The 27,935-nt window shown below is 33.7% G+C and overlaps 2 protein-coding genes and 2 non-coding genes across 4 annotated transcripts in view; 2 read left to right on the forward strand and 2 right to left on the reverse strand.

The window, feature by feature from the left end:
• Positions 1 to 244: 244 nt before the first annotated feature.
• LOC133197715 (ubiquitin carboxyl-terminal hydrolase 10-like) lies at positions 245 to 12,178 on the reverse strand. Its single transcript, XM_061333891.1, has 15 exons — positions 12,089 to 12,178; positions 10,494 to 10,595; positions 10,214 to 10,247; positions 7,970 to 9,439; positions 7,684 to 7,775; positions 7,415 to 7,524; positions 7,242 to 7,291; positions 6,790 to 6,887; positions 4,716 to 4,818; positions 4,433 to 4,554; positions 4,079 to 4,204; positions 2,074 to 2,166; positions 1,304 to 1,448; positions 1,004 to 1,069; positions 245 to 615 (listed from the first exon to the last, which is right to left on the reverse strand). The coding sequence occupies exons 1-15, from the start codon at positions 12,104 to 12,106 to the stop codon at positions 428 to 430; spliced, it is 2,817 nt and encodes a 938-aa protein (XP_061189875.1). The 5' UTR covers positions 12,107 to 12,178; the 3' UTR covers positions 245 to 427.
• A 263-nt stretch (positions 12,179 to 12,441) lies between these two features.
• Trnaq-uug (transfer RNA glutamine (anticodon UUG)) lies at positions 12,442 to 12,513 on the forward strand. Its single transcript has one exon. It is a non-coding gene; the product is annotated as a tRNA-Gln (tRNA).
• Positions 12,514 to 17,374: 4,861 nt separating this feature from the next.
• Trnaq-cug (transfer RNA glutamine (anticodon CUG)) lies at positions 17,375 to 17,446 on the reverse strand. Its single transcript has one exon. It is a non-coding gene; the product is annotated as a tRNA-Gln (tRNA).
• A 213-nt stretch (positions 17,447 to 17,659) lies between these two features.
• Positions 17,660 to 27,935, forward strand: part of LOC133197716 (WW domain-containing oxidoreductase-like) — a 16,484-nt gene continuing 6,208 nt past the window's right edge. Inside the window, exons 1-7 of the mRNA XM_061333892.1 lie at positions 17,660 to 17,754; positions 18,013 to 18,077; positions 20,331 to 20,388; positions 20,925 to 21,103; positions 21,732 to 21,927; positions 22,983 to 23,168; positions 24,504 to 24,762. Coding sequence (XP_061189876.1) covers positions 17,660 to 17,754; positions 18,013 to 18,077; positions 20,331 to 20,388; positions 20,925 to 21,103; positions 21,732 to 21,927; positions 22,983 to 23,168; positions 24,504 to 24,762 — 1,038 coding nt within the window. The remainder of the gene's footprint in view (positions 17,755 to 18,012; positions 18,078 to 20,330; positions 20,389 to 20,924; positions 21,104 to 21,731; positions 21,928 to 22,982; positions 23,169 to 24,503; positions 24,763 to 27,935) is intronic.

The following is a 27,935-nucleotide window of genomic DNA, read 5'->3' on the forward strand; positions in this document are numbered from 1 at the left end:
TCGTCTACAGACAGACGGACAGACGGACAGACAGACGGACAGACAGACGGACATGATGATTCCAATATACCCCCCCTAAACTTCGTTTGCGGGGGTATAAAAAACATCTGTCAGTTGAAAGTGACTGTAGCATGAGTAGACTTATCTTTGGTTAACAAAAAGTTTGATTAAATGACTACAGTTAGTGATTCTAAGAAGAAATGAATATCATTCCTCGGTACTTTCACAAGTATAAAAATAGACATCAAGTTCTACACAACTTTTATTTGTTTTCACCTCCACAAGAAATACAGGTGTAATTTCAAATTAATCAACACATTTCTCACGGTATACAAATATATGGTCTATTTAAATTTTAGACAAATTTTCAAGTCAATTTCTTTCCCCTCCTTGTATCAAGCAGAACGTGACTCCATACCCTTTCTCTTTAGTGCATGTCTATGCGCCTGTAATACAGAAGATACGGTACACGACCTGGGACAGTCTTTAAGACTGAACCAACTGACACATGCTTGACTAAACTATCGTCAATCATGATCCAGTTATTGATGGCGGGATGAAACACAGCAGTTGTGTAATGGCCTCCTGTAGCCTTCTTCCCATGATGGTACACCACTGTAAATAAATACACTGTGTAAATAACAATACAAAATAAGAAAGTTGTCATTTCTGGTAATATGTTTCTAATCAGCTGGAAATATCAGCTTGACATCCCATATTTATGCAATAATATGTTATTCTACAAAACCAATGAATCCTTCATAATCAGAAAAATGAACCCCTTTCATTATATACTTCTTTGTGCCAAGCTCAATACCCGAAAAACTTTGTAATATTTTTCGTTCTCAATTTTTACAATCAAAAATCGATTCCATCAAGACTTATAGACCTGTTTTTATTTGATAGTTTTTAAACACATATGAAAGTTTAAATGAATGCATGAAAAAAATCTTTGATAAGCAAGTAAGGAAATTGTTCATTGCAAGTTTCCATGATGTCTTACCAGCAAAGAGTTTGTATGACCTCTGATGAATCTGGAGCTTGTTCCGAACATTAGGGGACAATAAATCTACAAATCAAACCACACTATTAATTATACATGTACAAAATCTTGAAACATAAAAAAGGAAATGACCATAACATTCATACTCTTCTCTTTGTTTTTTTGTTGTTGAAAATTTGACAATTTATCATGATTAATATTTTCAGTTCATCTAAATTGATGTAAATTACAGAGGTCATTTCAACATCAATACTATCAAAATCATTAATATCCGGTAGTCTGTATACATGTATGTTATACCTTTGGTAATTTCAAGGTCAATGCCATACTCCAAATTCTTTAATAGTTTTTGGCTTCCTCCATCTTTATCATAAACAAAGAATTTAAGATGAAGGATCAGCACAGGGGGGAGTTCTTCTAAGGTCAAATGTCGCACAACATCTACCTGTGGGCAAGAACAGATTAACAATACTGTATAAATTTATATCATTTTGATAACAATGTAGTTCAGATACAGCCTCTAATGCATAACTTGGACTAAGCATCCATACATTGGCATACAAATATGTTGCATGTAAGTTTTCATTTCACATATGGCATGATGAGATCATGCTGGGCTCAGGCAAAAAAATATACTTGTAGGTCCAATGCAGCATATGATGCATGCATCAGCCTTAGTATCCATGGATGTACCATATGTGCACGCATCAGCATGGGCACCATGCGGTAAGCTGGAAATGACCTAAATACTGGCTATAATCTTGTGCTTTACAACTTGTTGTTGGGATGTAGAAACCTCAACGTTAAAGAACATAACAGTGTCCCTTGCAATCACTGATACCCCTCATGTCAAATTTGCAAATAATTTTTAACCTACAGGAAAGCTGCTAACTTCAACCTATGATGAATCTTACATGTAATATGGCATTTATCTTAACCAATGTCTAAGTTTGGTACTTATTGCCAAGTTTACACATATTAGAGTCAGAAGAAAAACAACTTGTCCTCTGACCTGTAATATCCTGGACAAGAGAATGACAGTTTTAGATGATTTTTTGATTTTAATTTACCTCTGCTTTAGTTTTGGAGCAAGTGAACCCTGATACCGACTCTCTTGATACCAGTCCTTCCAAGGCTTCTTTCACAGAGTAAACTTTATCTGACTAAAAATAGAAAAGAAATATAGGTATATATATATATCAAGGTTAGAAAGGAATTATAGCTGTATTATAGGCATGTCAAGGTTTCCTGTAATTCCATTTCAATGATTAAAATCAAAAGCCTGAAAGGCTTCAATGACGTCGAAGAAGAAAAACAATTTCAAAAGATCATTTTGAATTTGAAGATAGCAATAAGTCTAGTGAGTGACTCAGGAGAAATAATAAAAAAAATAGTTTTAAACAAAATATCACAATTACAGTCAGGGGCCTTATGTCATGGTCCGAATGGAGCAGGGTTCGAATTGACCAGACACCGTCGAACATGTTTCATGCTAAATTCTTTTCAGTCAGTTGAAGAACTATGAAGGATTTCATAAATTTATATAATATTTTTTTCTAATTGCCAATGTCAAAGCGTTGTATTAGTGATTGCATCTAAACTACAACCAAGACTGTTCTGTTACAATTACGATCGAGTTACGATCGGGCGTGGTATACGGTATACTGGGAAATGGAGGAAATAGAGAAATACAGTAATACTGGTCAACATCATCGGTTTTTAGGATAAATTTGGTCAGAAGATTGTAAGAGTAAAGCTAAGATTTACAAATTCAATCTTTTCAGTCTTATAGTATTCGTGCTTATGTAATTTTGTAAATTATTTTACCGCCTGTTGGGTTGTTTGTGTTCCACGGTTATCGTTCCAAAATGTTATTCATGTCATTCGACGCACCTTTCTGTAGAAATTCATCCGCAACAACCATCACGTTTTTATTGTGTGAAAATAAAACATAATATCGTTGTTTTGTAAAAGAATTAATTGTAGATACAATTGATGCAATTTCATTTTCAAGCTATAATTATTCATTGTGAGCGTTTTAAAAGAAATTGGTTTATAGCTATTGCTATTTTCTATTGCGGATGCATCCACTGACACATTCGGTCGCGTACATCCCTTGGCGATTTCACTTGGCCGATCGCTAGGTGACGTTCGAGCTCCAAGAGCTCGACGTCATAAAAAGAAAGTTATAATATACATGTACATGTAAATAATTCATCTAAATACATGCATTTGATTGTCATGGACATTTAGGCCATATTATAATTCTTTTTTGCTGATTTCATCTTTTTTCTCTTAAACCTAGATTTTATTGATTAACTATCTCTTTAATGCATGTTACTTAAATCCTTGATAACAATTATCACCTATTATGGTCAGGCAGGTAGGTGCTAGCATGTACATGTATTACGTGACCTATACTTATCATGGTTGATAAATCCAAATCCCTAATAAATAAACACCCAATACCATTCTAGTAAAACAAATGATAATGTTGGGATTCAACTTCATCTTTACTTACATCACCCAGTATAGCAGAACTTTACAATATTAGCAATTTCAGATATAAATTGGGATTCTAATTTACCGTTTGATATGACAATGAAACTCAAACATTGAAAGGAGAAGGGCATGAATAACTGTACATTCAATTTTTATGTTCATTTATTAATGAAAATAGTAATTAATGCCTGTAATAAATTATCTAAATGTCTAACTGAAGAGTGGCTGTAATAAATTATCTGATTGTCCAACTGACGAGAGGCTGTAATAAATTACCTGAATGTCCAGCTGAAGAATGGCTGTAATAAATTACCTGAATGTCTAACTGAAGAGTGGCTGTAATGAACTTCCTGAATGTTTAACTGAAGAATGGCCATAATAAATTACCTGAATGTCTAACTGAAGAGTGGCTGTAATAAATTACCTGAATGTCGAACTGAAGAATGGCTGTATTAAACTACCTGAATGTCTAACTGAAGAGTGGCTTGAATAAATTACCTGAATGTCTAACTGAAGAGTGGCTGTAATAAATTACCTGAATGTCTAAATAAAGAAGTAGCTGTAATAAACTACCTGAATGTCTAACTGAAGAGTGAAGAATGGCTGTAAGGTGGCAGAGTCTTTAGATGAAGCTTTATAAAGGGCTGATCTTGTATACCCCACAAAAATCTCAGCTAAAGGGGTTTTCTCAAAAGTTGCCTAAAAAATGAAATGATAGTCAAGGATTTAAAATTTCTCTTCATACATGACACTACATCCTTCCCCTTATTCAGGTAATAAAATATTTGTGTTAATTTTGGAATCTTTCCAGTTAATGCTTATTTTAATAATCACATCTGTAATTTCAAAAAGTTAAGCAAATGTTGATTGAAATAAACAATTCCTTTCTAAATATATATAAATCATGATAGCAATACATGTACTTACTCGTCGTGTTAAAACACTTTTCTTTTTGGGCCCCACTTGCTCCCAGGAATCGGATCCTGCGTCCTCAGAGCTCTCATCCACAACCACATCTTCTGCTACACTGCCATTGGAAGCAGCAGAAGCTAAATAAAGAAAAATGATGTGGGACAAAACTGTCAACCCAAAGAATTCAGAAAGATGGTTCCATGTCTCTTAATAGTTAGAGGACCTTGAAAGCATTCAAAATTTTCAGGAAATTTTTATGTCACTTGAATGCTTCCCTCAGTTTCAGCATTATAGTTACCTGTAGATGTACCATTGGCAAATTTGATGAGAGTGGACATTTCTTCATGTAATCCATCTAAAATACAACTGAGAAATTCCTCAGCATCTTCTTGCTTTCCAAGCTGTCAAAATAGAAAAAGCTGCACAATTGACATTACTATCAAAATACCATACAATAAATGAATGACAACATTCATGAAGTGTGAATTGAAAGAATGGTACATTAAAGATTGCAAGATTCATCATCCCTTTTCTATCACATAAAATCTTTCTTTATTGCAAACTATTTTCCAAAAAGAATTCTAATTTATAATCAAAATGTGCACCTTTTTAAACATACCTTGCAGAAAAATGTTAACAAAAATGGTTTATATATAGGAATGTCATTTCTCCCAGTTAGACTTCTTTATCTTATCAGGTCAAATACCCTTAACAATGGGAAAGCCCATATGTCCCATCAAAATATAGGCAAATAAAAATAACTGATTTTCCAAAGAATTTGTTTTGCAAATACAGTCAAACCCTGTTATCTTGAACTTGATGGTGCCAAGATGGTGCCAAGAAAAAACTTCGAGATATCTGAGGATTCTAGGTATCAAGGGTAAAATACTTAAAGAATAAGTAGTTGGGACCTCCAAATCACTTCGACATATCCATGATATTTGAGATATCAGTGTTCGAGATACTGAAGTTCAACTGTATATTTAATACATACACTAAATATTCCTTTATTTCTTATGAAACCCACTTCCCTTAATCAATCCATTAACTCTAAATTATAAAAATTTTTTTTAAAACCATCTGTATGAAAGATTTCTTAGGCAGTTGCCTCTTCCATCATTGAAACATACCATGACATACAGAATAATACAATATTTTACGTACTTTAACTTACTTTAGACAATCATAAATAATGACATAAATATAAACAATAAAATGTCTTTGTTAAATTTAATAATTGCAACCATTGCAGAAAAATTTACATAACCCACTTATGCAGGTTTATACAGTAAAACTTGTTGAATCCGGATGTTGTGCATTCCGGCATGTTGTTCAGTCTGGTGTAATATTTTAGTCCCTTAAATTTTCTTTATAATTTATGTTTAATAAATGTTGTTCAATCCGGATATTGCCTTTTCTGTAAATCGGCCGCTATTTAAAGAACTAACTACTCATAATTAGTACAAATTATCTCCTCTAATCCGGCCACTTATTTTTACCTGTGCCCGCTGGTCATTAATGAAGTCTCGCGTGGGGTTAATTACTGTCCCGTTAATGATCTATCCTGTATCGACAGTTAAGATTTTAACAAACGTGCTAAAAAAATCATTAATGGCTCAAATAAGGCGAGGAAACTCGCAAAAGAACGAGTGATAGTGATGGTTGCGTGTAGTATGTCTGTAGAAAAACTTGGAGACTTATTCATGACCTCCTTTCTTCTTTCGTTTTGCATGCAACGACTTGCAATTCGAATTACTTCCCTTGGTGTCGCTAGTTTACAACGACCATAACGACAAAAGATTTTAATCCAATATTCATTATTATAATAACATTTGAAATTAACAAAGACAGTGTCTAAATATACAAACATATTAATTACAAAAGAAATTAATTAGGAATCTGTCCCTAAAAAAAGATTTACAGCTACGATGAGGTTTTGGAGTGTGTTTAAACATTTAACGAATTTCAAATTAAATAAATGACCAAGAGATATTATATTTCGTTACTGAATAAAAAAAAACTTAAACAGAAATGAAAATTCTGAAGAACAAACAGTGTTCAAAACAAACGAAATAGACGATTTTTTTTCAAGTGAAACGTAAAAAATGACACATTTGATCAAGTATTTATTTACCATTCTCTGTTTATATCTATGTAATTTTTAACTTGCTATAACTGTTCAATTTTCTCCAATCTGGATGTTGTCTAATCCGACCAAAAATTTTGGAACCACTGGTCACCGGATTAGACAAGTTTTACTGTATGTATTTTTTCTACAATGGTTGTTATTCTCACAATAACAAAGAAAGCATTTTATTGATTAAATAATACATGTATATCCCTTTCCATAATTAAGCCATGAGAAGACTGACCTTAAATGACTTGTTTGCCTCAATGACTTGAAGCATATTGTAAACATTGGTTGGCTCAAAGGCAGGCCCTGGGGTCAAGTCTGTCAAGGTCCTCTTTCCTACAAATAAAGATACCAAAAATGTGGTTATTCAATGAATTTCACTGATAACCCCATGACTACATAATGAAAAAAACATATGTAAACATGTATCTTTCAGATTTTCCACATGAAAAATACCATGAATATGATATTTAAACATTCCACAAATTCCAAAAATTTTTAATCTACACACTCTTTATCTGAAGAAACTTGAATTAACTTTTCTAAAGAACACTCTGGAACAAAGTTATTTGAAATTGGTCAAGTGCTTTGGAAGAAAAAGTCCAAAATGTAAAAATATTACAAACATGCAGATAAACAGCAAATACACACAGATCAGAATCCAATGTAGGACATTTACTATATTCTTACCCCTTTCTGTAGGTCTGCCACATGGATGGAATTCATGAACAAACTGGACTCTGAAAACAAAAACGTACCACATAAAAGTAACTATCCTCACTTTGTACAAGTATGTGGAATATGTGAACACTGCAATACAGTACATCTCAAGTTTCAAAATATTTTGATATTTTTTTCCTTACATGCTATCTAAGATAGGTGTGCAGCTTTTGCCCCGTCTTACAGGGGGGTGAATGGGGAATTTTTTCATCACATTGTAAAATGGCGGACAGGAGACTAAAGCCTGCAAAGTCTGAAATATTAGTCAGGAAAAGTAAACACAAACTTTTCTTTGATCCTTTTTTTCCCTAAAATACTTCCAAAAATTATGAAAAAAAAAATTATTTAATGATAAATGTACTGGAATAAATCTCAAATTCATTGTTTTATAAAGTTTTTCTCCAAAGGATACAGCATTAATATAGCACCAGTTGCCTCGATTCATCAGTCCTCTCGGCTGAAGTCCAATGGGAACATGGTTGACCTTCATCCGAGACAGGGAGTCTACATTACAAAATGTTTCATCAATGTAAAACTTACAAATTAATTCTGAGAGTAAGCCAACCAACTGTATCTCTTGCAAACTCAACTATAGATCTACACTTAACAAATAATGATTTGGGTGTGAATAATGATAAAATTAATGACAAGTAGCTATCAGTTACAATACTTAACACACTTTCAATATTCAATTTTACCTCCAAATGTTTTGGCAAGTGGATCTTCAGAAACATCCACTGGTGCACATGGTAACTTAGACTCTGTTTTGGGTGTCTCAGCTGGTTTGGGGGTGTCAGTAGTTGGAGTAGATGCCCAACTAGTAGTCACTACAAATCCCTGTCTCGCTGGGTCTACGTTACTGAACAGCCCCGCCCATGATGCAGACTTTGGTTTGACAGCTTGAGGAGGAACACTTTGCGGTGAGGTACTTTGTACAGATAACCCTTCTGCTGAGTCTCTAGGGGATTCCTCAGAAAAGGGTCCGCTTGTCTTACCCAAAACTGGATATTGATCTGGGTCCAGGTCTGTGCGAGGCTGATCAAAATCAAATGTGAGAGGTTGATCTGCTGAATCCACATTGTCTTTTGATTCTTGGTCAATCAAATGCTGACTAGAAACTGGGGGGATACATGAGGAGAAAGAATCAACAGATGATTCTTGGATCATGGAGGAATTTTTTCCTGAGCCATCAAGAGCTAAATTACTATTACTACAAGTATTTGGTGTCACATTTTGTGCTGGATGTTGCACAGATACCATTGAAATGTGTTCTGACAATTTTTCAATGTTTTGTGATTCAGTCTGGAAGGATGCATTAGTAGAAGAGATTTCTGTGCTTCCTCCAGCATAAGAAACTCCATGTGACATCACAGAAGGTGTTGATACAAAGTTAGTGGTCTCATGGGAAGGCCCACTATGGTGCATAGATGGGGACACTTTTGTGAATGAAGCTGAGTCAAAACCAGACACATTGAACTGTGAAATTGGAGCAGATTGCTTAGAAGAAGAATTATATGTATCTGCAGATGTTAGAACTGGCTGCTGCCATTGTGAGAAATTGCTTGAATGACTACAAATTTCCTCTGATGATCTGCTGGGTGGAATGAATTCTGGCTGTTTTGAGATCAAATTGTCAATAGTAACATTTCCTTGGAAGTTAGCACCAAAGTTCTGATGCTGTGGATAATGATCTGTCTGAGCACTGTTACTGGAATGAACACCTCTCTGCTCCAAGTAGGAGTTGCCTTGTGAAGAAAAATTTCCTGTGGCAGGAAAACTGTCCACCTGATTGTCTAGCAATGGAAGAGACTGTTCCACCTCTTCATGCCACATTAAAGGTCTACTTTCCTCCTGACTGCCTGTCAAAATGGAATTTTCCACATGAGCTGCTTCCTCAAACCTCTGATAGTAATCTGGAGGTCTTCTCTTTTTGTTTCTCCTCTCATATGGTTTCCCAGCATTTCTGTTCGTTGACTGTTCCTTGGTTTTAGCATTATTTATATAAAAGTTTTCCACTTCAAATGCCTTTTCAGAATTACACACAATTTTGTCTGTAGCATTACTGCTTATAGCTTGTTCGGGGTGTTTTTCTGTGTGATGTACAGATGAGTCTGAGAGTCCCTGGGCAGAGACATTAGGTTGAGTGTGACAGTCAACATCTCCTTCCCCTGTAATATGATATTTCAAGACTTCATTACGATTCATTAGACTAAGAGGTAAATGCAATCTATAGAAAAATGTCTCTTTGTTCTAATATTGGCCAAGAAAATATATAATCTTTCTGGGGGGTACTGTATAATCCACATTACACTGAAGAAAGACAACTTGGTGCTATTTTGGGTTGTTAAAACAGCAAGAACTGTCCTACAGTAATTTAATACCATGTCGTTCTAAATGAATTTCACACCATAAAAAGTATATATATAAATGACTTAATTCTAATATTATTGTGTGACTCATCTTCTTCAATTAGTATTTACTTAAGGAATAACTGTCTAATTTTTTGGTTTCATGATGTGATCAATCGATTGGCTTGCGTGATAATTTGCATAAACGCCGAAGGCGTTTATGCATAAAATTATCATGCAAGCCAATTGATTGATCATCGTCATGAAACCAAAAAATCTGACAGTTATTCCTTATATTTACATGCTCTTGATTCTGCAAATTCACGTGCTACAAGTCCTGCTTCTGTCTCTATTTGTTCCCGCCAAGCACGTGATTTTTTTTTTTACCACGCCTATCGATGAACCAGTAGATTTATGTAGAAATAAAGTATTTTTACTATTTGAAATTTTATCCCGGACAAAGACATTGGAAATGTAAATATTTTAAGTTATCAAAAGGTAAAGATTGCATTGGGCACATAGGCTTAAAATACCCCCCCCCCCCCCCTTTAAAAAAAAAAAAACAGTCTCCTTCTTAAAATAAATGTTACTTACCAAATCTTCTTGGCTCTAAATTTCCCCATGGAAACTATAAAGAACAAATTAAAATTTATACTCATTACAACAATGAGGTTGAAAAATCAATATCGGACAAAAAAACATTTGAAAAGACATAAAACCTAATGCACTCTAGAAGTCTGAAGATAGAAAATATGAATGTATGCAACAATACTTCAAATAAATAAGTTATGGTAAATGTCTTAAATCACTCTTCACTGGTACATGTATTCATCATAGGTAATACTGAAATGACAGTCATCTGGTTTTTACTTACTTCCACCTTTCCCAACACTCTGCTCCTCTGTCCAAACAGTATGTCATTTACCCTCTGCTGTTCTTGAGGATCTAAGCTTGTTACATCCAGGAAGTTTAGTCCCTAGCATTAAAAAAAAAATCCAGTCAGAACACTCAAATTACATAAGATGTGCATTATTTTGAAAATATTTTGCGAGGTTTGCAAAAACACACAAATTACATTTTTTTATTTAAAATAAACAAAATGTACTTTAAGCAAAAGATGTATTTTCATTGTTTGAATTTGTTTCTTCTATCAAAATGTATCGTATCGAAAAAAAATAACCCTAAAAATAACCCTAACGTGACAAAATTATAGCGAGCGCAATGAGAGCTCTAACGTCAATGCCTGGGCGAAGAAAAAATTCGGACTTACACATTGATCCAAACAAATTTTTTTCCGCAGTAACTTTTGGACCCTATGCATTGCTTGTTTAAGATATGTTCTCGCGAGAATAACAACAACAGTTTAACAAAAAATAAGCTCCCCTTGATTTAATGGATATATTGAAGATAAATAGTAAATAAAACGTTCTTCATTATAGTCAACAATGTTCAGGCTCCGGTTTGGTAATGCAACTTAAATACGACGTCATGTGACGTCAGAGTCTAGACACACCAAATGTCATGTGAAGTTTGACGATAGAGCCCAATCTTAATTAAACCTGAATAAATATCTGCACTCGCCCTAACGGTCGCACTGTCAACATATTATGATAACTATTGTGATTGAAGGAGGTATATCATTTCACCCCCAAGATTTGCATGTCCGAGACACCGAACTAGTAAAACCTACTGGTTTTCACTTAGATAGAACGTTCTATCGTTAAAATGATATTGTCCTACGGACCCAGTTTAACGATAGAATTTGTTCCGTGTGTTAGCAATGTTGCAAAATAAACATGGGCGATAACCCGTACTCTGTGCATTTTCTATGAACAATCCAGGGAGTTCTGAATGTCAACATGGCGTTAAATTTGAAGCGAGGAAAAAACGTTGAGATAATGAGTTGAATTTTCGTATTTATGTGGATTATTTTTTAGATTAAAAGATATATACCATCTCAAAAAGGTTTGTTACAATTAATTTGGTAGTTATTTTCAGTGCAACTCCTTTTGTATTCTTCAAAATCACACTCTGATTTGGTACATTGCAAGTATATGGGACGTATTCTAACTGTGGTGAGGGCTTATCCTGAGACACAGTTAGATTACTCTAACTAGTTTCACTAGTCCAATCAGACTGATAAAATCATGAAAATATGAAGACTCACCTTGATACTAATTACCAAGAAAAAAATCAGTGAAAGAAAGCAACTAAAAATATGTCTCTAATTGAAGGTAACTTCCTATCAAATTAAAATTATCAGAACATTATTTCACACATCAATAACTTTAATATGCAAACAAACAATAAACTAAAACATATAAACAGGAATAATATGAACAAACTCCATGTAAAACCATGTCTTAAGTTCAAGTAGCTGTCACTACAAATGCAAAATAAAAGGCAATGACAAGCATTGCAAAGGAAAAAAAGATCTCATATATCCATACGTCTAACATCTGTGACTACCTGGACGTTGGGGTTCATTATGGGAAATATCAAAAAATTGTCTTGTCACATAACATGCTGAATCGCCATATTGTAATGTTGCATCGCTTTGGGAAATTTTAACTTCCGGTTTAGTAAATAATGAAAAATAGTTAAAACGGATTTCTACAAAATAATATACATTTATCAATACAGACTTTATGAATAATTTATGAAATTAAACAGTATTTCCAATAAATATAAAAGTGTTTATATCATCAAATTCATCAAAACAAATTAATCCTTGACAATACTACTTACAATATTACAATTTTATCCGGCTATATTTCACAATATAGTATACTGTCAAACATTAATCCCGAGTATAGTAATAAGGTCCCATGGTGTAATGGTTAGCACTCTGGACTTTGAATCCAGCGATCCGAGTTCAAATCTCGGTGGGACCTCACTATATTTTGTCCCTCTCTTTACAAATGTGGAGCTATGTTTAATTTTACTTTTACGCTATGGACCCTCTCATCGTCTCAAGCCACGGTCTGGAGTCCGCTCTTAGGAGAACCTACCCGTCCAGAATGGGAGTTCACCGTACTTCTAGGCCCATGGTTTGCGACGATAGGGCCCTCTATTCACCCATGAAAAATGTTTTTTGGACTCTGAGGAAATTATATCATATAAAGATGTGAATATGGAGTTATCTATTTTATTTTCAGCACAAAGTACGTGCCATCTACCCCCGAAAAAATATTCAAAGAAATGAAGTGTTGTGTAACTGAAATCGCTGTAGCTTACTTAAATGAGAAAAAGTACGTAAACTTGTATGCAATTAAAGTCTTCAATTAATTCATCTGGGTCAAATGAAATATTTAAAATGCTTGAATTGATTACAAATTAAGTATTAAACTTTAGATTACAATTTATTTCATTTTAAATCTAAGGACAGCTCACTCTGCGCAGTGTATGTATAGGGTTTTTAATCTTTAATCACTCAGTCACAAAAAAAGATGTGTTTGTGAAACACTGATGCCCCCGTATGGCAGCTTATGGCCTAGGTTAAAGTTTCTCAAATGCAAGTCAAATTTCAGGCCAAAAAATAAAAAATGTGGATACCCAAAGAAAGGTCTTGTCTCGATCGAGGAATATATCTGTGAAATTTGAAAGCCCTAGCTCCAACTGTTCAATAGTTAAGGCGAAGGTTAAAGTTTTTCAAAAGTAAGTAAAATGTCAAGGTCAAAGTTGTTGGTAACCAAAGGAAGGTCTTGTCACAAGGATTATATATGTGAAGTATGAAAGCCCTAGCACCAACCATTCAAAAGTTATGGGGTTAAAGTTTTTCGAAAGTAGGTCAGGGTCAAAGTGGTTGGTATCCAAAGGAAGGTCTTGTCACAAGGATTACACATGTGAAATATGAAAGCCCTAGAACCAATTGTTCAAAAGTTATGGCCAAGGTTAAAGTTTTTCAAAAGTAGGTCAAACTCCAAGGTCAATGTCAAAGGGTCAAAGTTGTTGATATCCAAAGGAAGGTCTTGTCACAAGGATTACATATGTGAAATTTGAAAGCCCTAGCACCAATTGTTCAAAAGTTATGGCCAAGGTTAAAGTTTTTCAAAAGTAGGTCAAACTCCTAAGTCAAGGTCAGAAGGTCAAAGTTGTTGGTATCCAAAGGAAGGTCTTTTCACAAGGATTACACATGTGAAGTATGAAAGCCCTCGCACCCATATTTCAAAAGCTATGGCCAATGTTAAAGTTTGGTAAAATTTTGCAAAACTGGGTCAAACTCCAAGGTCAAGGTCAAAAGGTCAAATATGGCGGTACCCAAAGAAAGGTCTTGTCACAAGGAATACATATGTAAAAATATGAAAGCCATGGCTCCAACCAATCAAAAGTTATGGGCAAGGTTAAAGTTTTTGCGGACAAACAGACAGACGGACGGACAGGGCAAAAACTATATACCCCCTAATCTTCGACATAAAAAAACAAACAAACAAACATTACAATTACCCTCCACCTACTATTAATGGAGGGACCTACTTTGTTAGATCGTGCGTGCTGGACAGTTCTTAGTGGGACAATTGAGCTCACCTGTTCAGTCAAAATTTTAGAAGTAAATCAAATCTTTCTGCTGAATTTATTTCCACCAACATTGCTCCGTTCATCTGTTCATGCTCACACATTGTTTGACCTAGTGTGCATAGGTTGATATTTTATGGACTTTTATATATCCATTTGTTTCAAAAAATCTTGCGATAAATTACATGTAAATTTTGTAAAAAAAATTTGACTAAGCATGCTTCCCCCATCTCCCTGCATTCTACACTGTTCTGCGGTTGGTGGTCAACATGGTCAACGTGTCAGTTACTGCGGGAAAAAAAACATTGCCAAGATTTTTTTATGAAAGCGTTCCAAACTCTTTCAACATATAATTTCTATGATCAACAATGTAATGAAGCTTCGCTTCGGATTTTCAAATGCAACTCAAATCAACTTAATTTTCGTCATTTTGTAAAGGAGTGCATCCCGATCCTGGATACAATAAAAAAAAAAGAGAGCCATAAGAGGAAGAAATTATTCCTAATTGATGATATTTCTTTATCTCTGTTTTTCTGAAAATCCTTATATAATATATTGAACAGAAATCTGCAATATTGAATACAATATGGTCGCTATGCAAAATAGCAAAATGTACACATTTCTCCATATGGTCCTTTCGCGTCTACTGTAAAAATACTTAATAGTAAACTGTTGTCTCCTACAATTAAATGGAAGGCCTAGAGGACGATAGATTAAAAACACAAAAGTTTAAAATACAAAAATTGATTTTGGAAATTTGAATTTTGAATATATCTGAGGTAAAAATCTTCATATTTAAAATTTTAAAAACATGTTTGGATATTTGAAAATTTATATTTTTGAACTAAAATATCAAATTTCAAACTACGAGATCAATTTCAGTTTTTGAAATTAAGGATTTGAACTAAAATATTAAAAATCTAAAACTCTAAATCATTTTAGAAATTTGAGTTGCTAAGTGTTACACATGGGAAGAAATTCTGTGGATTTTCTCCGGTGTTGCTTTAGACTGAATTCAATCAAAGCGCAATTAACGCTAATCTTTATATTACCCATGAGAGTGATGCGAGACAAATGATGGCAGCACTGTTGAGGGAAGGATCCAACATTTTTTTCAGATTTAAAATTAAAGCTTTAAAAGAACAATATAATATAAGGCCTTTCATTGGAGGGGGGGGGGGCGTGATTTCAATTTCCTACTTGCTCAATAATAATAACGAGTTTAAAATGAAACATATAATTATAGAAAATAAACGAGTAAACGATAAACAAATTAAAATAAAAAGGAAATTAAATTCCATGTTTGAGTTTGTAACCCTTTTTTTTTTCTAGAAAGTTTTTTTTTTTCTAGAAAGTGTAAGCGTATCACAGGTTACTAATTTTACCCCTTTTCATTGACCAAGTAGTGCCATATAAAAACACAGGTTTTTTTCATAAATATGTCTTCGGATGTATACGGGGTGGAATGGGCTGATTTTAGGGCATAGATGGGAAGGAGAGTGTCTGGGGGAAAAGAATTAAAATTTCAAATATTGAGAAATATTGCCTTTGAATGCGTAGTAGGAAGGGTGTAAATAGGCCATGTTTACCTTCTTCTAAAGCGGTCCTACTAAACAGAGAACCCTAGAGAACCCTAGAGAACTCAAGGTTTATTTGGTCAATTCAAATAAATTTTATGCATAATTGAGTTTATTTTTACTTTATAAATCATATTCTATCTATAAAATCAATAACATGAATTTTTTATGGATGTTTTCCCTCGAAAAAAGTTGAAAACGTAACAACATAGAGTAGTGTAATATTTTATGTCATCCCGATCCCAACCGAATTTCAAATACGTTGTTAATTGAAATAATAATTTTACCACATAATTTTACAATTCTTTTTCACATTATTTTTCATTAATTTTATTTTTTAAAGTTATATAGAACTCTTAGTTATTAACTCTGGCGTAAAATTATTTGAAAAAATAATTAAAATAACACAAAGTATGATGAAATCTTCATACATTAGTATTCCATTGAAAATAAGCATAACACCTGTCATAATATTCTTTTTTAAAATTTTATTTTGTTTTTGTATGATATATTGGTTATTTAAAACATAAATATTTCATTTACAAACAATAAATAATTAAAAATCATTAGGGTTCTCTAGGGTTCTTTAGAGTTCTCTAGGGTTCTCTGTTTAGTAGTACCCCTTCTAAAGGGGTAAGTTAAATATGCAGGGTATGGGGTAACTCACGGTGTCTTAGAGGGACTTGTACACTATAGATTCTCCTTAGATTTAAAAATATTTTAAGGCTATAATAAAAAAGAAATCGCTAAATTTCAAGATAAATTTAATTAATTCTAAATAAAATTTAAATAAATTCCACATGCAAAAAGGTAGAAGAACGCGTGGTAGCAAAATCATATTGAGCATATTAAAGGAAATAAATGCTATAATTATCAATGACATCCGAGGAAAATATTTGTAAAAGTATTTTTTTTTTTAGATCCACCTCTACAAGATTCTGCCATAAATTGTCTCGAATCACTCTTAGGGGAATATCGGTGATTAGCGTTAATAGCACTTGTATTGAGTTCAGCTCATAGCTAAACCGGACGGGATTTCTTGGGATGCGGACCCTTAGACTGGTACCCTGACATTGGTTAACGGGCGCAAGCGCCCTAAAAAACTTGTAATTCCTAGCGGCAGCGACTGGAATCAAGGGCAGAGAACCAGTGCTAGCGGACCCTTAGTGTATATGTTTAAATTTTGTATGATTTCTAGTGAAGATATCCGACTATTGGCATTGTAAATAATGCGTGGGCGTTGAGGTGCCGGTCACCTCGAGTGGTGTTCTTCTTGGTGGATTAAATTTAAAAAACAAAATAAAATAAAAAAAAAAATATCAGAGAGAGAACGTACTGCCGCGGGAATTTTCTACTGGTTTGGATAAACTATAACACACACATACACACACACAAAATACGCCTAGATTTTTTTCTTGGCTGATTTTGAATAGAAATGACATAAATAATAATACATGTACAGTGATGTATTCTTTGTTGTTTAAATATGTGCCATTTTCTGTATAATTCGAGACAAATTTTTGCACACGTTTTAAGTACATCTTACAAAATTTCTACATTTAATTCAAAATATCTATATGAACATATATCCATTAGACTCATTGCTGATATTTGTGTTATTTATCCTTTCTTATAATCGTGGGGAAAAAAAAAAAAAAAGTTCAGGTTCCACCGAGATTTGAACTCGGATCGCTGGATTCAGAGTCCAGAGTGCTAACCATTACACCATGGAACCTTCGTGTTATTTGGTGGAGAAAATAAAGTTCAAATCAAATAACTTCAAATTTAAATATCTATACTTTCCTGAAATGTAAAAAGAAAAGTATAATCCGCATCTATAATCAGTTTTATTTAAAAACATTAAATTGCGTAAAAAAAAAGCTGTATCATTTTAATTTGAAATATCGGAAAGAAGGGTGCTCGTATCATGTGACTTTTTGGGAACAAAATGTCTGCGCCCATAATTGACACTGACAGTGAAGATGAACTACCACCGGGTTGGGAAGAACGTGTATCTGCACAGGGTCAAGTGTATTATGCAAAGTAATTCGTTAAGGAAAATATATGTAGTTCATAATTAATTGAAAGGTTAATTTGTTTGTCAAACATATGAAGATAACCCGTAAGATGTAGCTAGGCTTAAAATTTAACTTGTGTATGTATCTCCACCTGTTCGCTATGCTAACGCATAGCTCATGGCTTGGTCAATCGAGTGATTTTTATTGACTTTATTGATAAAATTGCGAACTCCTGTGGCATCTCATAATCTGTTATATTAAAACATGGTTTGATTAATTTCAGTCATGAGACTAAGGCTACACAATGGGACCATCCTCGCAGTGGGAAGAGGAAACAGATAAAAGGAGGTTAATATATGCACTGCTTAACATTTCAAAGTCCATCACAAAAGATTCTTCTCTCATTAATAATAAAAATTATAGCCATAACAGCTTTTATAATATATCAACAATCAATAAGTTAAATAACTTATAAAATAGTGCATTTGTTTTTGTATTTATTATAGCTTATTGGATCAGGCCAAACCTGAAACAATTAACCTGTTAAATCATTTAAAAAAAACCCACTGCTTTCTGAATAGACGACTTTCACATTTAGTTATTTCCCTTTGCAGGGTCAATCGGCATAACCCGCTGTTTTCCCTCTATAATATTACTAACTTTATGTTGCACTGTCGTACAAATTAAATCTGTCTGTATATGTTCATTATGTTATCTTTTAAGTCCAATACCATGCCATGATGGCAATACAAGAACAAAGCAAAATACTCTGAAAGCCTTTGAAGGTTTAAAATATTTACAGGTAAGTTACAAAGGATAAAGAAGAAAAATGAGCATTGTGCTGACAAAGACAGATAACACTTCAGAATGTGAAAGCCGTCAATTACTGTCTTCCAGCCATGTGCACTGACCCAGAGGTCACAAGTTCGGAATATAGTCATTGTGCATGTTGTGCATGCGGGAGTTTTTTAAACAGATGTTGGCCATTGTTGGGAGAAGATTGGCCTAAATTCAGGCTACTAATTCGATCTGCAAAAACACCTGCACTTGCAGAGGTTTCTTCCTTTCAATCACTTTTCAAAGGATTAAATTCATTTGAGGCACGATAGAATTTTAAACTTGAGTGTTCCAAGGAACAGATGTATTTCCTTCCGTAGCATCATTAAAAACATAAATAAAACTAAAGGATGATCATTTTTTAAATATCATACTAGCATCATAGTTCAAGCCAAAAAAACAAAAAACAAAACAAAACAGCCACAGTAATTAAGACTGCAATAAATAATATTTAATAAAAGTCACAATCAATAGAAATTCAAAATAAATGAATAATTTAAATAATAGAATTTATTAAAAATAATTATTTTAATATTTATTAACTGGTACAAGCAGCCTGCAGGGACATATATACTAACGGGATAGGTAACTGTCACAATATCTTATAAGTTGCAGGATTTCGTAGGTTGATTTTATATATATTACTGTAGAAGCACAAATTTTCGTGGGGATAAAATTTTGTTGTTTTGTCATCTAAGAAGGTTTCGTGGGCATTAAAATTCATTGTTTTGAAAGTAACCCTATTCTACATAAAGTCATATAAAAGTTTCGTGTGGGATTTAATTTCTTTGATAATTGTTAACAACGAAATAAACGAAAATAAATCCCCAACAAATATTTCTGCTTTTACAGTATATCTCTGATCATAATGCAATAAAATGTTTCAGAACAAAACCTTTATTTATTTACCCAAAAATTATTCAAGATTTGTTATTAGCACTGTTTATGCTCCTTATTTCAGTATAATTACATTGTATGTATTAAAAATCAACACTTGCCCCTGATCAGTCGTATTTCCAAGAATTTGCCAAATTGTTTATTGTTTGTTTTATAATTAAATTATTTTGAAATGTATGCAATTTAATAAAATTCCATTCCATTAAACAAAAAGAACAGATTACATTTATCACAAAAAATTAAACTGTTTACTGGGGATAAATGTAGTTTGAGAAATTTGCAATGTTATGTGTGATGTTTTGGGCGAATAAACTTGGCGCTGAAGGAGTTGCCTATCCCATTAGTGTATACGTACCTGATACAACAGATCCTGATTTATTTTTAGACAACTGACAGAACATTTGGAACATCACACAACCTTTTCCGTCAAACCTAGAACAAACCTATCTCTCAAAGGTCAAAGAATATGTGTATATTAACACTATGGTGTATTTTGAAAAGTAGGTCAAAGGTCAAGGTCAAGGGTCTCAAGATCAGGTTACTTCTTTGTTTAAACCTTGTCATCAGTATCCCGTTCAGGTTTGGTATTTATTGTTAATGTGTCTGAGAGATAATTAAGCAATAGCCATTAGAATAAAAGTGCACATCATGCATGCGGTTTAGCAGCCTTATTTTACTTATCATTCTGAATTTCCTATCAGAACTCTGTTATTATCTTAGTTGTATAAGTGGGTGTTAAATAATGCAAAAAAATTACCATCAGTTACAGCTTGTAGTTGTGAAGTTATCTGTGTTAATATGGTGTGAAAATAGTCTTTAACATAGGGGGGACTGGGATTTCATCTTATTTGTTTTTTTGTTTTTTAGATTTGCCTTATGGATGGGAAAAACAAATAACTGATGATGGTGTTATAGTATTTGTGGAGTGAGTACATAAATACATTAGAAAATTACACACTTGAAGTTGTGCAGTGAGTTAACAGTGATGCAAACTGTTGATGGAATCTTAATCCAGCTGAAATCTAACATTTGCATTAATTTTATACAATGCTTCTCTCAGTTATATACCTTAAAAGCTTAGCATCCCCTCGAAAAAGAGCATATCATTCCTGATATGAATTATTACATGCTTAAAAGTATACATATATCAAGGCAACATTCGATCCCGTTGCGAGGGGATAAAAATCTCCAGCAGCCTAGGTGGCCACTGGACTCCTTTCTTACGATTTTTCATTTCATGATGTTTCATGATGTTGGCAGCTAGCTCTGCTGATACCTTACACTACCACATTGAATTAAATTCCTGTACTAGTGCTATTAAGCCAACAAGTGGATACCATGTTGGCATGGGTTCTGTTCATTTCTAGTAATGTAGATTTTAACTGGCGATTTTCTAAGAATAATAACATGAGAGATCAATCTTATTTCAATTTTCTTACTGATTTATCATATATATTTCAGCCATATCAACAAAAAGACGACGTACACAGATCCAAGGTTAGCATTTGCAGAGGATGAAAAGAAAACACCTTTAGATTTTAAACAGAAGTTTGATGGAAATACTGCTGCAATGCAAGTGGTTCAGGGGAAAGACCTTTCTGGAAAATATGCAATTGTGACAGGGGCAAACAGTGGGATTGGTAAATAATATTAATATGTAATTATAATGCTAATCTTTTAGAGTGTTTTCTTGAGTACCCTTTTTTTGCAAATTAGTTTCTCTGTTCCCTCTGGAAGTTTTATTATATTTTTTTAAAAATTTTATATTGAACTATAAGCATTTTAAAGTACTTGTATTTAATATGTAAGACTCTTGTAGTAGATTTAGTAGGTCACATTCATTTTCTGTTGGAATTTTGAAATAAGAATGAAATGATTTTTATGTTTGCTTATTTATATGAAAAATATTTTTAGCAACACTCTTATAGTGAATACTTGCTAATAATGTCATGCCAGTAACATCTATTATTTTGCCACCAAGGAATGCCAAATAATAGACATGTATCAGTTTACAAAGATGATAATGAGGTTCTGGTTCTTTAGAATCAAATAAAGAACCAAAGAACCAATAAAACATTCCTTTTGCATTTGGAAAAAAAAAATGAAGGAATAAATGAATGTATACATGTGATAATGCTCATATTTTTAGTTGGATTTATTTTTGAAATATCAGCTGATACATTAGCTTTGACTGATTATGATGGGGTACCCCATCTGAACAGAAGAAATCAACTTTTGAATATATACATGTATATTATTTATTTGTAGGGTATGAAACTGCGAGAACTTTGGCTTACTTTGGTGCTACAGTTATTCTGGCCTGCAGAAATCTGGAGGCAGCAAACAAATGTAAAAAGACTATTCTGGAAGAGAGGCCATCTGCCAAATTAGAAGTCATGCATTTGGACCTAGCTTCTTTGAAGAGTGTGAGGATGTTTGCTGAGGAATACAGATCAAATAAATGGTAAAAAAGAAGATTAATTTGAAGGAAAAAATATCTCCTTAATTCTTTTCATCAATGTATTAAAGAATTGAATTCATGACAGAATTAACTGAACTGGGTTTAATATTTTCTTCAGAGCACATTATTTGTATAAAGTCATGGGGAAATATTTTAAAGGATTGATCCTCATTTTAATAGTTTATTATATTTTGTAAGAAAGTTTGATTTAAAAAGCACAGAGAACTATTTTGAATTAATTTTTTTCATTTCTCAAGTAATGAAAAGTATAAAATATTCTTATAACTTAGAAAGTAATATGCATAGAATGGGATGTTAAACTCTTCCAAATTTTACATGTATTATCAATTCATTGCAGATCAATAAATGATCTGTATTCAATGCAAAAAAGTAAAAATATGAAAGGACTCAATACTTGAAATCACAATTACTGAACTTAACGGAACTTTTGCAGTGTAGGTAGGAAACGTCAATTAGCCGGGGGCAATGTGCTATTGAATACGCTACAAGATTGATCACTGTAGACTCAAAGCTTTTAAAGGACATATAAGAAAGAATTAATGGTAAAACATGTTGCTTACTGTTGGTGCACCATGCTGATAAAACTTAGAAGATGCAAGTTCTCCTGTGTTACAGTTTTGTAGATATTTTTTTATGAAACCAACTCTTCTAATTACCAATGCAACTATTTGTTAATGATAAATGTTACTTTTGGAAGTCTAAAAATTCCAAGTAAGATGATTTACTCTTTGTCGTGCAGCATCGTTGGCAGTACATTTTACCTTTGGCATACTCATTGTTCAAATCATTTGATTATCACTACGTTATAATGTAAACAATATGTTATGCTCCGAAAATGATGTGCAATTTAGAGCTTGCTTTCTTGACTTCATTGCAAAAGAGCAGCAGTAAGTAGGTATCGCAAGGTAATTGAAAGCATTGAACCATAAAATATCTTTTTATTGGATTGATATAATTTGCACCTGAGTACTGTGAATTTTTTTTACCCTCAAATATACATACTGATATGATTTATCCTTTCTAACAATTTTATTTAGGCCACTGCATTTACTGATTCTGAATGCTGCAGTGTTTGGTTTGCCTTTTACAAAAACTGAAGATGACATTGAAATAACCTTCCAAGTAAATCATCTGGCCCAGTTTTACCTGACCAAGCTTCTGTGGGAGGTTCTAGCATCATCTTCTCCATCGCGAATCGTAATAGTGTCCTCGGAATCACACAGGTACTGATAAAATGCAACTTCAAATAAGATCTTTTCCCCCTCCTGAAGAGCATTAGATCTAGGAGTATTATGGGTAACATTGATTAGCATGCAGTAAAACTTGGTTATCACAAACTTGGGTATAAAGAAACCTCGGTTATAAAGATTTTTTCATTATGTTCCTTATATGGGTATAAAGAATCTCCCTTGTAAGAATTAAAGCAAAACTCAGGGTCCCAGTGACTTTCTTATAACCAAGTATTCTACATGGAAGTAGAGGGCTGTATTTATGGTGGAGTGCAACCCTGATTAGATCTAGATGATGAAATTTATTTCAAATGTACAACTATTTATATTTTAATGTTTAGCCAGTGCTATTAGTGGTATTTTTAGGATTGCTGGCAAATCTAGTTTATGACATGATGAAAACACAACAGAAAATATGCAATTTAAATCTGTAAGCAAGATTAATCAAAATTTGATGTAAACTGTTCAAAGTTGATAGAGATTTGAATTAATTTATCTTGTAAGTTATACCTACTAATAGGAAGTAGTTTATAGTTTTTTATTCTTGTGCAATTGAAAAACAATTTCAATTAATTTGTGCTTTGTTAATTGACCTAAGAAAGCAGACCTAGGAATTTTGTTACAGTCAATATAATTTACCATGGTTGAAAATGGCATCCAGATGGTACCATGATTTACAAGCAGCTCAGTAGTTATCTGGAATGTAATACCATATATGTAAATGTTCATAAATTAACACTCAACATCTTGTGCAGTCTTCTTCATCAACTTATTAGCATCTAATCATGAATTAGTGCATTTGGATCCAAGCTTCTATATGTATTTGTTTTTCACTTAATTATATACATAAATTAGCGTGTACTTGAATTAGAAGCAGCACAACACATGCTAAAATAAGTACATTTACAGTATTCTGGCTACATTGAAAATACCACAATAATTCTGTGTTTGATTTCAAGGAAACTAGGCCAGGATGTGTTGTAATTAAGTTTGGCAAATATGTAGAATGAACACTGTAATGCATAAAGATTAAATGCCTAATATGTCTTAGTACCTTAAATAACTCGCTGATATATGATCAACTGAGTTTTGTATTTAAATTTTTATATTTTTAATGGATGAAAAAAGAAAAAAATTCCAAGTTATTTTATTACAGTATTTTGAAATTAGAAATAAAACATATACCGGTATTAAAGAAAATGATTCAGTTTGTAAACTTATACTTAATATGTGGTATATGTATTAAATTATTATAAATCCATCTCTTTTAGACATTTTAGTTATACACTCTTTCTTATTTTGAGTATTTTGAAATGCCTTTTATTGCAGAGCTAGTGACCTTTCCCTTGACAACATCAGTGAGGGCAAGTTATCTCCCATGCGCAACCAATATCAGGACTTGCAGGCTTACAATAACTCTAAACTATGTAATGTCCTATTTTCTCTTCACCTAAACAAACTTCTGTCAGATAAAGGAGTTACTAGTAACTCAATACACCCTGGAAATGTGATGTACACACACCTCTCTAGAAACTGGTGGTTCTACAAAGTGATATTTTTCGTGGCCAGGCCCTTTACAAAGTCTTTGGTAAGTACAGAGGAGTATACATGTGGAGTCTATCTAAGATAGACAGTGTTGAATGGAGAAGAAGCATGACCAGTCTATATCAATATTTAAGTTAACATTGACAAAGTACAGAACACAGTGAACTATGAATTATTAATGATTTGTAGCCATCTTTTACAAAGTAAATCAACTATCTTTTTTTCCCAATCTGTGATAATGCAAACAGTTATTTCATCACCTTGGGCATAGGTGTCGGAAGCAAATTGAAAGTGGGGTGGCTAATTGAAAGTGGGGGGGGGGGGGGCTAAACCAACATAAAAAGGTAAGCCCCAATTTTCAATGCCTATATTATGTCTATCTTTGCAAAAAAAGTGGGTAGCCCCCCCCCCCCCCCCCCCATGCCTATGTTGGGCTAATGTTGAAAATTGTGTTAAATCACCAGTTAAGACTGCAGAAAACAGAAAATGGGAACATTGCAAAAAGGGTTTAGATAAGTATGATTGTTCCTAGCTTTAAATTTAATACACCTCAAATTTTGATTGACTTGAAATTAAGCACTAATGTGAAATATTACCTATTACTATGCTTCCTGTAAGATCAAGTCCCAACTATTTTGCATAATGTACCTAGGATTTATAAAGCATAAGCATACCATGCCAAAATAGTGCACAGCTTCTTTTTCCAGAGAAAATCTAACAGCACATTAACTCGAAAACAAACTAGACCAGTTGGACGAGCACCCGGTTCCTAAAATATTTTACTAGACCTGACCTCAACTTCAGTATGACTGACCTAGTATCCGAGGATCATTGAATGACTCAATTAATTATTACAAAATATTGACATTAAAAAAACGTGATAGTCAGATGGATGGATATATGGTCGTAGGAACCGGGGGGGGGGGGGGGGCACAGGGGGGGCCATGCTCCCCCAATAATTTTGCCAATATATAGATTACTATAGAAAACATAGATACTATATGTTTGTGCCCCCTCAATCAAAATGCCTGATGACCCTCTTTTTTTTTTTTTTTGCTTAATTGTCAAGAATTTTTGGTACATGTAGTTGACAGTCCCCCTCAAATCAAAAATGTATGGCTGTGCCCCCACAAACTGAAATTGCTTCCTATGGGCCTGGGAGAGACTCAGAGGTAGGGGGACTAATAACAACATCATCAAAAATTTGATTGTCATCATAAGTGGGTCTTTTTCTTGTAAAAAAAAAATTGTATAATATATTACTGAAAAAATTTCATTTTATTGAATTCAAGGGAGAAAAAAAACAGAAAGAGTAGAGATGTACTGGGGTATTTAAACTCAATTTAGTTCTAGGCCTGGTTAAATTAAAATTATACCATGCTACAGATAAAAGAAAATGATGGCAGGAAGTATAACTGAGTAGAGTTGAGCCTTTATGAGAAAATCAAATGGTGGCAAGATTGGCGAGGTATATTTTTCAACAGAAATGAAACCTGATTGAACATTTTGAAAAAAACAAGAAAGCACACGTTTGAATCAGGTGTCTAGAAATTTTTACCAGTCGGGCTACTTTGATACAAAATAAACTAGCCCTACCAAACTTCTACTAGTCAGAGTCAGTTGGATGTACCGGTACATTAATGTTGAGCCCTGAAGCACCTGTGCCAGGAATCGAACTCACAACCCCAGGATCTTCAGTCTGACACACTACCAATTACACCACAGAAACGTTACGTCATGCTGTACCGCATTTTAAAGTATATAAACATAGTTTCATACATTTGACACTTTTAAAGGAGAAATTATAAAAATATTTTTTTCAAAAATTGTGTCATGTAACTTTTAAATTTCCCTTTACTAAAAATTCTTAAAACTAATTCTTACACATAACTGCACAAAACAATTAAAACAAGAGGCCCATGGGCCACATCGCTCACCTGAGCACATTGGCTAGCCAAAAGCACAAATCAGTTCAGTATTGAAAAGATTACCCGGGGGGGGGGGGGGGGGGGGGGGGGGGGGTTACTTGAGAAGATTTTTAAAAAATTTTCCCATATATTCCTTTCCCCCATTGTGGTTCTTCCCTATCCCAGGGGTCATCATTTGAACTTGAATCTACACTACCTGAGGATGCTTCCATATCAATATGACTAAACATAGCTTTCCTGTTCTTGAGAAGAAATATTTTTTCTATGTGTTCTTATGTAAAACTTTCGATCCCCCAATGGGCCCCACCCAACCCCTGGGGGTCATCATTTGAACAAAATTTTATCTACACTACCTGAGGATGCTTCCATATCAAAATGACTAATCATGGTTTGCAGTTCTTCAGAAGAAGATATTTTCCTATATATTTCTATTTAAGAATTTGTGGCCCCATCCTACCCACGGCGGTCATGATTTGAACAAAATAGAATCTACACTACCTGAGGATGCTTCCACATAAATATGATCAATCAGGGCTTTGCTGTTCCTGAGATGAAGATTTTTAAAATTTTTCCTATACATTTCTATGTAAAACTTTGATCCTCCATTGTGGCCCCATCCTACCCCCGGGGGTATGATCTGAATAAATTTGAATCTACCCTACCTGTGGATGCTTCCATATAAATATGAACAATCTAGGCTTTGCTGTTCCTGAGAAGAAGATTTTTCCTATATATTTCTATGTAAAACTTTGATTCTCCATTGTGGCCCCGCCCTACCCCCGGGGGTCATGGTTTGAACAAACTATAATCTACACTACCTGAGGATGCTTCCATATAAATATGACTCATCATGGCTTTGCTGTGCTTGAGAAGAAGATTTTTAAAGATTTTTCCTATATATTTCTATGTAAAACTTTGATCCTCCATTGTGGCCATGCCCTACCCCCGGGGGTCATGATTTTAACAAACTTGAATCAACACTACCTGAAGACGCTTCCATATAAATATGACTCATCATGACTTTGCTGTTCTTGAGAAGAAGATTTTTAAAGATTTTTCCTATATATTTCTATGTAAAACTTTGATCCTCCATTGTGGCCCCATCCTACCCACGGGGGTCATGATTTCAACAAAATAGAATCTACACTACCTGAGGATGCTTCCATATAAATATGACTCAGCATGGCTTTGCTGTTCTTGAGAAGAAGATTTTTAAAGATTTTTCCTATATATTTCTATGTAAAACTTTGATCCTCCATTGTGGCCCCGCCCTACCCCCGGGGGTCAT

Source organism: Saccostrea echinata, unplaced genomic scaffold (genome assembly GCF_033153115.1).
Source record: "Saccostrea echinata isolate AGI-Se365-2 ecotype Australia unplaced genomic scaffold, CSIRO_AGI_Sech_v1 ptg000030l, whole genome shotgun sequence".
Taxonomy (NCBI): Eukaryota; Metazoa; Mollusca; class Bivalvia; order Ostreida; family Ostreidae; genus Saccostrea; species Saccostrea echinata.

What these genes read in the sequence shown, in the direction of transcription:
- LOC133197715 (XM_061333891.1), bottom strand. An exon ending in ACTTGCCAAAACATTTGGAG is followed by an intron (nt 7,776 to 7,969) that starts GTAAAATTGAAT and finishes TTTGTAATGTAG; the next exon opens with ACTCCCTGTCTCGGATGAAG. An exon ending in CTCTTCAGTTAGACATTCAG is followed by an intron (nt 2,167 to 4,078) that starts GTAGTTTATTAC and finishes TTCTATTTTTAG; the next exon opens with TCAGATAAAGTTTACTCTGT.